General features: G+C 35.8%; 1 protein-coding gene across 1 annotated transcript in view; it reads left to right on the forward strand.

The window, feature by feature from the left end:
* Positions 1-14,668, forward strand: part of LOC122751982 (N-acetylated-alpha-linked acidic dipeptidase 2-like) — an 84,015-nt gene that overhangs the window by 46,923 nt on the left and 22,424 nt on the right. Inside the window, exons 14-18 of the mRNA XM_043999246.1 lie at positions 2,199-2,290; positions 3,576-3,666; positions 7,630-7,894; positions 13,835-13,916; positions 14,441-14,533. Of these exons, the coding sequence (XP_043855181.1) occupies positions 2,199-2,290; positions 3,576-3,666; positions 7,630-7,894; positions 13,835-13,916; positions 14,441-14,533 (623 nt within the window). The remainder of the gene's footprint in view (positions 1-2,198; positions 2,291-3,575; positions 3,667-7,629; positions 7,895-13,834; positions 13,917-14,440; positions 14,534-14,668) is intronic.

The raw sequence follows: 14,668 nt of genomic DNA on the forward strand, positions 1-14,668 counted from the left end.
AGCTTAGATTTAGTTGATGTCTAGAATCTCCCCAAATAAGATACCTTTTAGAAAGTTACTCAGTATACAAAGTAGGTCAGGTACAGGAGAAATTTTTATGTAGCACAAAAGGGTTTCTTAAAACACAAAAGACTCATGAGTACTTATTGACAGGGATTTTTAAAAAATTAAATTTATTTCTTACAGTACTTAAATTGAATATAACAGTTTCCATAAAGAGGAGGCATAGAGTAGTAAAAGGAAGTAAGAGAGATAGGGAAAAAAATAATTCAGGGATCTCTAGTGCCCCTCATTAGCCAGTTATAGACTTGTTGATTTCTTGAAAGTAAAAGTCAGAAGAGATTTTCAAGATTATCTAGTCACACTTCATTTATGGCCAATAAAACTGAGACCCTAGAAGGAAAGTTACCTGCCTATGGGTGAACAGATAGTCAGGACTTATACCAAGGGCTCTAGACGCTTGACTCTTAGTATTATATTGAATTGTTTCACGTAGTTTAGACACCATTTTTTCTGTCATTAAAATGTTTCTTCCTGTCTCCTTACATCTAGCCCAATATGTAAAAAACTGGTCCACTCACTGCTGACAGTGTGTTCAGAGTGTGATGTCATAGAAGGGGCAGGCCTAGCATATTTGCTTCTAGTTTTACCTTTCACTAAATAATTAAGCAAGTCATTTAATCTCTTTAGTCCTTGGGTTCTTCCCTGTAAATTCAGAGGATTTTGTCAAGTGATCACTAAAGCCCCTTCCTAATCTAAAGTTCTGTGTTTAAAAGTGAAATTTTACTAATTTTAAAGAGACATTGGACTTATATGAATTAAATAGGGAAAGTTGGAACAGAAATAGGTTGGTAAATCTGGGCCAGAATGAAGGCTCTTGATAAAAACAAAAACCAAAAAATTAGATGAGGGATATCATGAGCTACTTGTAAACACTTCTTATAGCCACAGGTTTGCGCAGTTTTGCTTTCTCCTTCCAGCAAAAGAACGTATGTATAGGTTTGGTTTACTCCAGAATTGTCACTGAGAAAAATGGGTTGTATTTTTTTGTCTAGTCCTGTGATTTCATCAGTAAAAGAGACTCCCAGTGTGGCACATTTTACCATTTTTATAGATTGTCAACTTTTCTGTAACTTATAGACTAACAGGGTTCTTGGGACACTGAGAAGTTAAACCTCTTATGATTATATTTAATTTAGACAGTTCTGTTTTCATCTAAAAATTAATTAAATTATCTCAAAAAGTGAACTTCATCTCTAGTCAGTAATAGTGTTTTGGTGGTTTTAGGCTGAGTTTACTGTTCGAAGTTGCCAAATAAGCTTTCCTAACATGGATCATATCTAGCATTCTTAGGACTTCCCCATATCTTTTGTTTTTGTTTTTGATTTCTTTTAGTAAGGCAATTGGGGTTAAGTGACTTGCCCAGGGTCACACAGCTAGTAAGTGTTAAATGTCTGAGGTTGGATTTGAACTCAGGTACTCCTGACTCCAGGGCCGGTGCTCTATCCACTGTGCCACCTAGCTGCCCCTCCCCATATCTTTTTTAAGCAAAAGTTATCAAAGTACAAATTCTGCCCAAAGTTTCTAGTTAAAGAAAAAAATGCCAAGAAATTTAAATTTTTTTTAAATCTTTTAAAAAATGCTTTAAAAAAAGACTTCCATTTTTAATAGTAATAATGGTAAAAGCCACCACCAGGGAAATAACTTCTTGTCTACTTGCAAATAGTCACTTAACTACAAATGAGCCATAATTTAGAATATTAAGTTGGAATGCATACTAGCTTAGACAAATATTTACATAAAGGTTTATGGAATTCAATGTATAAAATGCTGTTTGTTAATAACTTTCAAAAATTCAAATTAGCATGTATGTATGTTTTGCTGTTGAATCACTTTTCAGTCATGTCTGATTCTTTGTGACTCCATTTGGGTGGGGTTTTTTTTGGCAAAGATACTGGAGTGGTTTGCCATTTCCTTCTCCAACTCATTTTACACATGAGGAAAGTGAGGGAAACAGGTATAAGTGACTTGCCCAGAGTCACAGAGCTAGTGCCTAAGGCCAGATTTGAACTTGAGATGAATCTTCCTGACTCCAGACTGCCACTCAGCTGTTCATATGTATATTTGTATATGTATCATGTAGTAACACAAATGATACTCTTCCTTCTGATTTTCCAGTATGTGTTTTACCTTTCCAGATTGACAGCCCTGATGATGGTTTTGAAAGCAAATCTCTTTATGAAAGCTGGTTGAAAAAGGACCCTTCACCTGAAGATAAAAATATTCCTAGGTAAATTATTTAAACACGTTTTATATGTACTAGAATATAAGCAGCATATTTCACTTGCTTCTTGACTATCTAAAAACATAACTTCCAAAAAACTCTTTTTTTTTCCTTCCCCATTAAGAGGGTTAGGAGGGAGAGAAAAATTTTTTTTTATATTGAGGTGAAAGGTGAGTAGATCACTCTATTATTAGTTTTACCTGTTTTACTTTGTTACAAGATAATCTCACCAGGGTAGAAGTAATCTGTAAATGTTTATAATGTAATAACAATAAAACAAAACAAACAAACAACAACAAAAACCCCAACCCTAACCCTAGTTTTCCCTGTCTCTACACTAGATTCTAATCTAAACTGTTTAGTAGGACAATGGGTATATGACAAAGTTGTTGTCAGGTTGCCCATTTCTTTTAGGGTGCTTTTATATTTATTACTAATTTTTGTTCTGATATACAGAAACAGCATAAAAGCAAGATAATGGCTCATTCACTTTGTATACTTTTTAATTCATTTTTTCCTTATGGCTATTTTCCTGTATTCATTTTGTCATTTTTTTCTTCATTATGTGTTCACTTCCAGGACCAAAAAGTAGGACAAAAGATGTAAAAGTCATATGAAAAAGTTCAGTTTCATTTCCTCTTTTTTATTCTTTGTGGGGCAATGAGGGTTAAGTGACTTGTCCAAGGTCACACAAGATAGTAAGTGTCAAGTATCTGAGACTGGATTTGAACCCAGGGCTGGTGCTTTATCTACTGCATCACCTAGCTGCCCCTGCCTCGTTCCCTCTTTTTAATTGGATTTTCTAGATGTGAGTTGTGTGACTAAATCTACCTCCAACTATTTTCTTTCTTATTAAAGTAAAAAAAAAAAACTAACCAATATTGGATTTATTACAAAAATGAAAATAAGATGCATTTAGTTTTTTCAGGACTGAAATGCTCTAGCATTTTATGGGGAAAAAATCTTTACCTGTAGATTGTGATTTTCATCTTGTCCCATGTTTTCATCAGTAAAAGAAACTCCTAGAATGACAGCTCTTATCATTGATATAGATTAACAACTTTTCTATAACTTTTTAGATTTGGAGAGTTGTCTGACGGTGGGAGATTCGACCTCTCATGGTTATTCTCAACTTAAAACAGTTATTTATATTTTCATCCAAAAATTAATTAAATTCTCTCAGAATATGAATCTCCTGTCTCCTGTCAGGAGTAGAGTTTTGGTAGACTTAGGCTGTGAGTTACTATGGAAGTTGACTTAACTTCATGTTGATTTTTTTTTCTCTGTGTAGAATAAATAAACTTGGATCTGGGAGTGATTTTGAAGCTTATTTTCAGAGGCTTGGAATTGCTTCAGGTAGAGCCCGTTATACTAAGAACAGGGTAAGCTTTTTTATTATTTGGAATAAGAATTTTATCCTATATACACATATGAACAAAAATTTAATAATAAATAAAATTAATGAACAGTAATAAACAATAAAATATACACGCCTATCTATAACATACATATACACATTTTTATGTATGTAAATGTATGTGTATACATATATATAGATTGCATTGTGTTTGTGTGTATTGGTCAAGTAAGCAAATGCTGCCACTTTTGATGAACTATACTGGGTAAACAGGTTTCTTGGTTTCATTCTTCTATAAGTTTCTTTATAGACTATGAAGTGTTACTTCACGCATTGTGAATTATTACATCTAAAATAAACTAGTGCCATAGCAGTGAGCAAAACAATGCATACATAGTTCACAGAATTGACCGTCAGGGGTTGAAGGAATCTCAAAGCCTAACTAGTCCAACCCATATCTGAAGAGAAATTTCCTCTACAATAGCCCCAACAAGTGATCTTTCATCTGTCCTTTGCTTAAAGATTTCCAGTTGAGGGGAGGCCACTACCTCCTCTCATTTCACTTTTAGACAGCTCTATTTAGTTGTTAGAACATTTTTTCCTTATATAAAAGCTAAATTGGCTTCGTTGAGATTTCTGCCCATTGATCCTAGGTTTGCTTTCCGGAACCAAGTGAAGTAAACATCTTTCCTTTTCTAAGAGCCAGCCTTTCTGATGCTTGAAGATATCTATCATATCCCCTCTCAAACTTCTCTAGGCTAACATTCTTAGTTCCTTTAATTGATGTTTATGGGAATCAAATGAGATAATGAATGCAAAGTGCTGGGCAGATTTTAATGTGCCACAGAGTTAATCATTACTAGTATTGTTATACGTCTGATTGACCTTTTCTAGGTACTTTCCACCTTAACAACACCCTGCTAAAATATGGCACCTAGAAATAAACAATGATCCAGATGTAGTCTGATCAGGATAGAGTACAGAGGGATTATTATTACTTCCTTCATCCTGGAAGCAATGTCTCTCTTAATATCTCCCAAGATCATGTTGGGGTTTTTTGGTTCTGTATAATACTGATGACTTGATTTGTACATTAATCCACTAAAAACTCCAAAAAAACCCCCAACTTTTTCTTAAGGAAACTTTTTCCTAATGTAATAGTGATTTTTTTTTGGTCCTCACTATTTGAGGGCCAGTGTTACATTTCACTTTTTGCCCCCAAGGTTTTCCAGTATCTTTAGGGAATTAGGGGTGTTTTTGGTCTCTGCCATTGGCTTAAGCCCCCACCAATTGTGTTCCCAAAAATTTAGGGATCCAAACCCCCAGTTCTATTTAACCACTTTAAAGTCAGATTAGCTTTTTTTCCTTTCTTTTTTTTTTATCCAGGGCAATGGGGGTTAAGTGACTTGCACAGTGTCACACAGCTAGTAAGTGTCAAGTGTCTGAGGTTGGATTTGAACTCAGGTACTCCAGGAAAGGGATGGGTTGGATAAAACATTTATCTCAGTTCCTACATAGTATTAGTTCCACCAAGTTCTAAATCTAAAGGTATGCCTGGGGTCTTCCTCCCCTCCTCTTATGTCTAGTTGCCCTGGATTGTTAAGGCTTCCCTGCTGGGCAAGTAGCCACAACCAGGTTGGAAACCTGGGCTTCAGGGCCCTAGTGGCTTGAGCTCTTGTGTCTAGGGACTCCACTCCTTGTACTTAGAACTGAAAAGGACAAAACAAGAACAAAATCCCAAGCCCGTTTTTCAGGGCCATAGAGCCTAATGAAAAGGTTGCTCTCAGGCCTTTCCCGACTCAGCTTTTACTCCATGGTGCCCCCTGCTGTCAGTGAATATGTCCTTTATCCATGGATGTCATTCAAAAGAAAGCCACTTCACTGAGGAAGATTTAAAGATATGGCCAGTTATGGCTATGCAGCCAATGAAAAAGGTATTCTCAGATACTTGATAGTCTACCCTGATACAGAATGTCTCTTCATAAATTAGGTCCCTGGTGTGTTCCACATGGGTGACAACATTTGAGGTGTTTGGGGAATCTTTCAAACTCCGGTTACATTAGAATATCTATGCCTTCCCAATTTGTACTTTTAAAACATCAAGCTTGTCAATAGCTTGAAGTTTCAGACTCATTTTTAAAAGTATAGACCTTTATAAAGGTTTCTAGTATCGATGCCTCTAAACAGCTTTTCTTCAATGAAATGTTGATTCAGAGAACATACAGTTAATAAAAGACCCATCCAAAGCTGAGTTTTCCTTTTTTATTTTTTTGGGTGGGGCAATGGGGGTTAAGTGACTTGCCCAGGGTCACACAGCTAGTTAAGTGTCAAGTGTCTGAAGCTAGATTTGAACTCAGGTCCTCCTGAATCCAAGGCTAGTGATTTATCCACTGCACCACCTAGCTGCCCCTGAGATTTCCTTTTACTACTCTTCTTATTACCATGGGGCTATAAAGAGAAACAAAGTAGGCTTTTTTATTCCAATTCCAATCTTCTTCCTCAGTTGATTGGTTGTAAATATGGTAATTTAAACTATTGAATAGCATATGACTTACTGGGTGTACCAGGCATGTGTAATATACATATACTTTTTTTCTGAAAATCTTTTTTTTAATCATAAAATAATTTTATTTTCAGTTACATATAAAGATAGTTTTCAATATCTGTTTTCATACGATTTTTAGTTCCATATTTTTCTCCATCTTCCTTTCCTCCCCCCTCCCCAAGACAGAAAGCAATCTGATATAGGTTATACATGTACAATCACATTAAATATATTTCTGCATTAGTCATGTTGTGAAAGAAGAATCAGAACAAAAGGGAAAATCCTCAAAAAAGTAAAAACAAAAACAAGTAGAAGCAGTATGGTTCAATCTGCATTCAGAATCCACAGTTCTTTTTTCTGGATGTGGAGAACATTTTCCATCATGAGTTCTTTGGAATTGTCTTGGATAATTGCACTGCTGAGAAGCTAACTCCATCATAGTTGATCATCACACAATGTTGCTAATATACATGTACATTTAAGTTAAACAATGTTTATTAAAGAAAGTATGGAATACATATTTAGTACATTTAGATATTTGTAGTAGATTTCAAATAGATCCTAAATCAAAGTTAAAGGAGACAATCTGATGTAAACAAGAAGAGTGCTGGGTTTGAACCCAGTTTTGAAACATAGCACTTGGACAAGTCACCTTCCTTCTTATGACCCATGAAGTTTATAAAATAAGAACTAAGAGTTTCAAATTATTGAACATTTGGTTTGTGTAGTTTTAGACTATTTAGATTTCATAGAATGATCAAATATTGATTAAATTACTTAGATCCAGGAACTGAAAATACAAGTAGAAAGGATGAAATAATTTCTATTTATAAAGAGATTATATTCTAATGGGAAAGATAAGTGAATTTATAAGTATATACAGCATAGAAATAAAGAGAATGAATATAAGCATGCAAGGATATCAAAAAATATATAGGGGCAGCTAGGTGGTGCAGTGGATAAAGCACCAGCCCAGGATTCAGGAGGACCTGAGTTCAAATGTGGCCTCAGGCACTTGACACTTACTAGCTGTTGTGTGACCCTGGGCAAGTCACTTAATCCAACTGCCTCACAAAAAACAAAAACAAAACAAAAAAATATATACAGGATCACAGAATGTCAGAGTTGTCAGGTAACTGTCAAGCAACTATTTACTTCAACCAGTTACCTGAGCAAGAAATCTCCTCACATGTTTTCGGTATTTTCTCCAATTTATCTTGGGAGAGGAAAGCCACAACCAACCCCATTACCCATTTCACTTTTGGAACAAGTATTAGGAAGTTTTTTGTTTGTTTTGTTTTATTTACTTCAGTTATTTAATGTTGTTGCTTCATTGTGGAGAAAGCTATAGTGACATATGGATATAATTTTTTCACAATTGCTTAATTTTGTTTTCGCTAAAAGTATTTAACATATGTCTATGCTTTTTTTCCCCCATTCTAGAAAACAGACAAATTCAGTAGTTATCCAGTTTACCACACTATTTATGAGACTTTTGAGCTGGTCAACCAGTTTTATGACCCTACCTTTAAGAAACAACTTGCTGTAGCCCAGTTACGAGGAGGACTAGTATATGAACTTGCAGATTCCAGAATCATTCCTTTCAATATTCAAGACTATGCAAAAGCTTTAGAAAACTATGCTACCAGTATCTATAATTTATCCAAGAAACATAACCAACAGTTGAAAGACCATAAAGTATCATTTGGTAAGTAGTAGTTGAATGGATATATATATAAAACATTTATTGTGGATCAGAGTATTAAGAAATTACCTTCTTTCTTAACCATTTGATATTCATTTCAAACAATCTTTATCATTATTCAGTTTTTGTTTTAATATTAAATTGGACTAATTTCTAAAAATAAGTTTGGCAAATAAATGTCTATCAAAGAATTAAATTCCAAACTAAATTTTGCTTATTTCAAGAGTCAGCAATTGTGAGTACCAACAAATATCCATGAGGATTACTAATTAAAGTTTGCTTGCTTTTCCAATTTGCTTGCTGTTTCAAAATTTGCCTGCTCATCACCTTTATAGATTTTATTTGAATCTGGGAATGAGAGAGAGAAAGAGAAAGAGACAGACAGACACACACACAGAGAAAATATGAATGTGATAAAATCTATTATAAATGATGAGATTTACATATCCAGTTTGGTTCTTTCCTTGGAAGTGTTAAACAAACTACATATGTAGCATGTTTCTTTTTGGGTGGGTAAGTGCTGGAAACATCAGGTAGGTAAATGCCTTTCTTCCATAACTACCCTTATAAAGAATTAAAACTGAGCTGCATCTATAATACCTGTAACCAGTACTTTGAAGGCTTGCAGAGTTTTTAGTCATTGTATAAAGGTTTAAAGAAGATATTAGTAGCTTTAAAAAGCTACAAAGGTGATGTTACTGGTATTATTTTCCATATTTATTAAGAGCAAAACTTTTCTGAAGCTTTATTTATTTGAGGCAAGGATGATTATTTTATACCCTGAACATGTGAGTCCATGTTCACTTTTTAAAATACATAATTCTTAATTCTGTTCTACATTGCTATTTTTAATTCCATGTAAGATTACTAACTATAGTTTTTGGAAGACTTGGGCTTTTTTTTTTATAGCCGCCTTGCCATATGGAGAAAATGTTTAGATGGTAGAGTGCCCACTTAATATGCAAAGAGGTATCCAGATAGATGCCTGAATCCTCCACTTGACTGGGTACCAGCTGCATAGAGTGGTGGGAAAGCACTGGATTAAGAATCAGAAACTTGATTTTGAATCCCAGCATTTCCAGTTGCTTCTTGTGACATTGGACAAGCTCTTTCCTCTTTCTAGTACCTCAGTTTCCTCATCTGTAAAATGAAAGGATTAGACTAATTGAACCTTTAGGGTACAATTAGTTGGTTCAATATTATGATTTTATGGACAGTGACAACTACTGTTAAGGAATAAGTCATACTATAGACAAAAATTAATGAATTTAAATGTGAGGTAAATAAGAATTCTGCTTCCTGACTCAGACAAGGTAAAATGATTTAGAAATCACTGTTTCAAGGGAAATCCTTATGATTTAAATGTAAGTATTTGGGGGAGGATGGTGAGGACAAGAAACTTATATAGTTGGCATAAGTTATGGGTACATAGTATATTTAAAGAAGGAATGTTTCTATATTGCTTAAAGATGTTTTTGAATTGTCCATAGTAATAATAAATGATAATAACAACATATTTATAGTTCTTTACATTTTGCAAAGTGCTTTACACTAGTAGTATTTCAATTTCATAATGAGCCTGTGGAGTAGGGAATCTGATTTTCCACGTTTTGCAGATGAAGAAACAGGTTTAGGGGGCACCTAGGTGGCACAATGGATAAAAGCACTGTCCCTGAATTCAGGAGAACCTGAGTTCAAATCTGGCCTCAGACACTTGACACTTAGTAGCCGTGTGACCCTGACCAAGTCACTTAACCCTCATTGCCCCGCTAAAACAACAACAAAAAAAAAACAAAAAAAAACAAGAAACAGGTTTAGAGATGTTGAATAAGTCACCCAGGGTCACATAGCTTGTATGTTTCAGAAGTAGGTTTCAGACCCTATTGAGTATTCAAGAAGCATATGATTTAATGCTGTCCAACAATGAAATTATTATTATCATTGATGCGGCTGCATATATTCACCTGTTCATGGTGTTCTTATCAGTAATTCTCACAAATGACTTATGGCTGATAGATATACAAAGGAATAAAACAGAAGTAAGATGGCAAAGGGGGATGGACTGCCTTTTATCAAATATATATCCTGATCTAAGTTTAATTTTGCCCAAGGATTTTTTAAAAAGCCAAAAAAAAATGTGTTAACTTTACCCCTCTCATGTCAGGTAGATAAACATGTGTGTACACTTACATATGCATATACACATAATTTGTGTGCATGTACACACCTAAATATCATCACAATCATTATCATTTAATAGTGTCCTGATGTTGTACATCAATCAATTGGCAATCAATAAGCTCTTATTTATGTGCCCACTAGAGCCAGGCACTCTACTGAGTAATGGGGTTACAAAGAAAAAAAAAACAATTCCTGCTCTCAAGGAGTGTACATTCTATTAGAGGAGATAACATGTACATATCTAAGTGATGTAGAGAGTAAATACAAATTAATGCAAGATAGGGGAGAGAACACTGGGGGTTGAGGGAGTGACTTAAATGCTTTGTATAAAAGTGGTTCTTGAGCTGTCTTGAAGGAGGGAGCGCAATACAGGCATGTGGCATGAGTAGTGCAAAAACATAGGAAAGGAAAATGAAGTGCCAAGTGTGAGGAATGGAAGAGACCAGTTTAGTTAGACTCTAAATGTAGTAATATAAATAATGTAATGAAAATGTAAAGATACATTGGAATCAGACTGTGAAGGCCTTAAAAAGACAAAGGAGTTTCTATTTTTACCCTAGAGACAATAGGGGAACCACTACCACTGAAGTTTATTGAGTAGAGGACTGACACCATCAAATGAAAAATCACTTGGACAGCTGTGTAGAGTATAGACTGGAATTGAGAGAGATTGAGTTAGGGAGACTAACTAGAAGACCACAGAAAAAGTACAGGAGAGATGTAATAAGACTTTAGCCTAAAGTGGTGACTGTGTTAAAGAGAAGGAATCGGGTTTAAGAGATGTTGGGAAGTATGAAACAGTAGTATTTGGCAAAGCATTCTAAATATGCAGTAAGGAGGATAAACCTGGAAGAGTAGAAGAATGATGGTGTCCTCAACACAACTGGAGAAGTTTGGTAGAACAGAGTACTTGTGGAAAGATAATGAGATTTTTTTGACACGTTGAGTTTGAGATGTCCTGGGGACATCCAGTTTGACATGTCAGATTGGCTTTTGGTATATCACCAGATACATGGGCCTGGAGCTCAGTTAAGAGACTAGGACTGGCTATATAGATCTGAGTTGTTTTAAACTCATGAGAACTGATGAGGTCACCAAAAAAAGTATATAGAGAGAACAGAGCCAAGGACAGAGCCTTAGGATACTTCTACTGTTGAGGAAATTTTATAAATGATGGTATAGTAAAGAAAAACAGAAATGGTTAGATAGGAGGAAAACCAAGAATGAATGAAAAAGCGTTTATTTAGCACTTGCTGTGTGCAAAGCACAGTGCTAATAAGCACAGGGGATACAAATAAAAAAGTAAGAAAATTTCTGACTTAAAGGAGCTCAAATTCTAATGATGCCTGCAAATCAGATGGAAAAGTCCCTTGGTTCTTAGGGTGCAGAGCTAAAACAGATGGTAATACATCATCGTCAATTTCATGTTGACTGATAAAATCATCTCTTTCTAATGTTGATCTGTTTAATGGTGTCAAGAACTTTGTGGGCAAGAACTTTTTTTGTTTGGTCTTCAGTAGCTATACCTTCAGAACCCATGAAGGAAGTTAGATGGGCTGGAAGCAGGACCAGTGATGGTGGGATGTCTTGCCACTACCACAGTTCTTGGGTTTATCTGCCAATTGGTGCCAGATGTCATCAGTTAGTGGAACTGAGGAAAGTGGGACCTTTCTTCACAGGAATTCTCCCCTGAATATGGAAAATAGCCTGGAAGCAGGACTGATAGTTTTGGGAAACACTGATATTTACAAGACTCTTGAGTTCAAGGTCCTGGGCTGTTTCTGTTATGGTCTGAGGAGAGGTGGCAGTCAAATTGGTGGTCATAGTTTGACTTGTAAGGCATAGCCTGCTGCCCATCTCTCCCTCAGGGTGCCTTGCTAATTCTCCTAGGTTGGTTTGGCTTCCCTTTAGAAGGTAATCAATCACTCCTTGGGGGGATTACTAGCTTCTTCTTTCAAGGAGTTGCTTCCTTGGTTGGCTGTGGACATGGAATGAAAGCAAGACAGGAGGGCCAAGAAGGAGGGCGAGCCTTCTTCTATTCTCAAGGCACTTGGGTTCTGGGTACCAAGCTGTCTCTAGGGAGAAGGTGGCCAAGGTGGTGGTGGTGGTCTGACTTTCCTGGCAAAAGCCTCTTATGTCTGTATCAGTATATCTTTATGCTTCGTGCAGGGGATAATTGTCCAGTGGAGAGTAATATCACAAAGACCTAGAGAAGCAAGAGTATCCAGGAGGAGGGGAGGGTTGCTGACAGTGTCAAATGTAGCAAAGGGTCTGAGAAGGATGAGGACCAAGAAAAGACCAGCAGATGTAGCAGTTAAGAGTTTCTTGGTAACTTTAGAGAGAGATGAGATCAGATGCCATATTGCAAAGAGTTGAGGCATAGGTAAGAGGGAAGTAAATAGTCAACAAGTCTAAAAAGCTTCTTCTAGGAGTTTGGGTGAGAAAGAGAGAAGGTAGCTATAGATATAAAAAGATAAAAATATCTGTATGTATATATACATATATTTATATACCTACATATATATGGATACACATATAAATACTTTGAGAGTAGGTTCTAGTAAAGGTTTTTAGGGGGAACAGCGATGATTGGGAGGACAGTATACTTGAGAAGATAAGAGATTCCCTCTTAGGGTTTGGCCTTGGAAAGGAAAAGGGCTACACCTCATAAAGAGATAGAAGGAAGAAGGTGTGGGTGGGGATCAGAGGGTTGAACTCAAGAGAAGAGAAGAGGGAACTGATGGGAAAAAATGGTCTCAGTTGGACCATCAAGAATATAATGAAGACATGATCTCTTTCCTAGAAAACTTGAAGGTCTGAAGAAAATTCACTAACTTTTACCACATTGAGGCCAACCCCATTAACTTGAAATTTTAGGTTTCCAGATATGTTAATTTTGTCACAAATTGCCATTTAGGTGAGGTTCTGATTGGAAATCTTTTTCAAAAAAGAAGGGAGTTTGTTTTAACCTAAATTTTGAGTTCACTCATTAATCAATTGACAAGCATTTGTAAAGCACTTACATTGTGCCAGGTACAATTCTTTAGAAGCAAATGTTTACCTATATGTAAAGCAAATTAAATACAAAGTAGTTTGGGAGAGAATGGGTAGAGTACCAGCAGCAGAGGTGTTCAGGACAGGTCTTATAGAAAAAGTCACTTGAGCCAATTTTGAAAGAAGTTTGGAATTCTAAGAGGTAGATGTGAGGAAGGGGTGAATTCCAGGCATGGGGATCAGCCTTTCCTCTGTGAAAGGGCACCAAAAAAAGGAAGTGGAACAGTAAACAGACTAATTTGACTGGAATAAAGGGGTAATAGTGATTAATAAACCTACACAGGTAGGGCTGAATGCAGATTATGAAAGGCTTCACTTTCATCTTTATGCAGAGTGTGAGCAGCGCTACAATTTAGATTATCTATGTGGGTGTATTCCCTGTTATTGCCTGAGCTGTTTTTTTTTTTCTACCATTTACAGGCTTTCTAAGATTCTTGGCTGCTATCCTCTCAAAAACAAATTTTAATACTGTTTCCATTTTCATACAACACCTACTTGCTAAAGACATTTGCTAATCACCTCCATAGTTCTGCAGGCAAGATCAGCTAAAAAATAGGGGGAAAAAACCTCATCATTTTTTAAGGCCATCTGGAAAGGGGAGGGATAGATAGGGGAGTGAGCCTCTGAAATATAAAGCACTTTTAAGAGTATTGGCTCTTTTTCTGACATTATTCTTCCAAAAACCTGTACTTCTTTTTCCTTTTAAAGATTCCTTATTTTCTGCTGTGAGAAACTTCACAGATGCTGCTGCAGATTTTCATAGAAGACTTGCACACATTGACTTTAATAAGTAAGTCTAAAATGCCAGGGCCCCAAACCTCTTCATATGAAAGAGTTTCATCTTTGGAAATAACAAAATCTGTCAGTGTATAGTGATAAAGCATTTAAATGGTGGAGCCTGAAGACCCAGGACACAATATAGATGAGTGATGAAGCTTTAGGATCTTATGTGTTAAGAATGATTGGAATTAATTGATAGTTCTATGGATCCAAGTTTATTTGTACAGTCTCTCAATGTAGCATGTAGTTTGTGATTTATAAGCCTTGGTCTGTAAATTCTTGGCTTACTGGGTGAACTTTTACATGTCACCTAATAAGTTAAAAGGTGAAATTAGAATGAATAATTTTCTATTTGTGGCATAATGATGATAACTTTTCTAGTAAAGTATTGAATGGGATTATATCATTATTGTGGACAAATGGGAAACATTATTCCCTTCATTTAAGCTTAATTATGCCTTGCCTCTTTTTTTTGTCAATTCCTTTGAAATGTTTTGGTGGTAAAAGTGATTGTGGTTTTTTTCTTCCCCATAGCCCAATCGCAGTGAGAATTGTGAATGATCAGTTGATGCTATTGGAAAGAGCTTTCATTGATCCCTTTGGTTTACCTGGAAGGCAGTTTTATAGGTAAGATGATGGAGATGAACCTTTAGTGGACACCAAGTACCATACACATATCCAAAAGTGCAGTTGGATCTTAAATATATTTCAGAATTGTGGAATACAGTTGAGTAGAAAGGTTTATATGTATATATGCTGAGG

The sequence above is a fragment of the Dromiciops gliroides genome, chromosome 3 (assembly GCF_019393635.1).
Source record: "Dromiciops gliroides isolate mDroGli1 chromosome 3, mDroGli1.pri, whole genome shotgun sequence".
NCBI classification, from domain to species: Eukaryota; Metazoa; Chordata; class Mammalia; order Microbiotheria; family Microbiotheriidae; genus Dromiciops; species Dromiciops gliroides.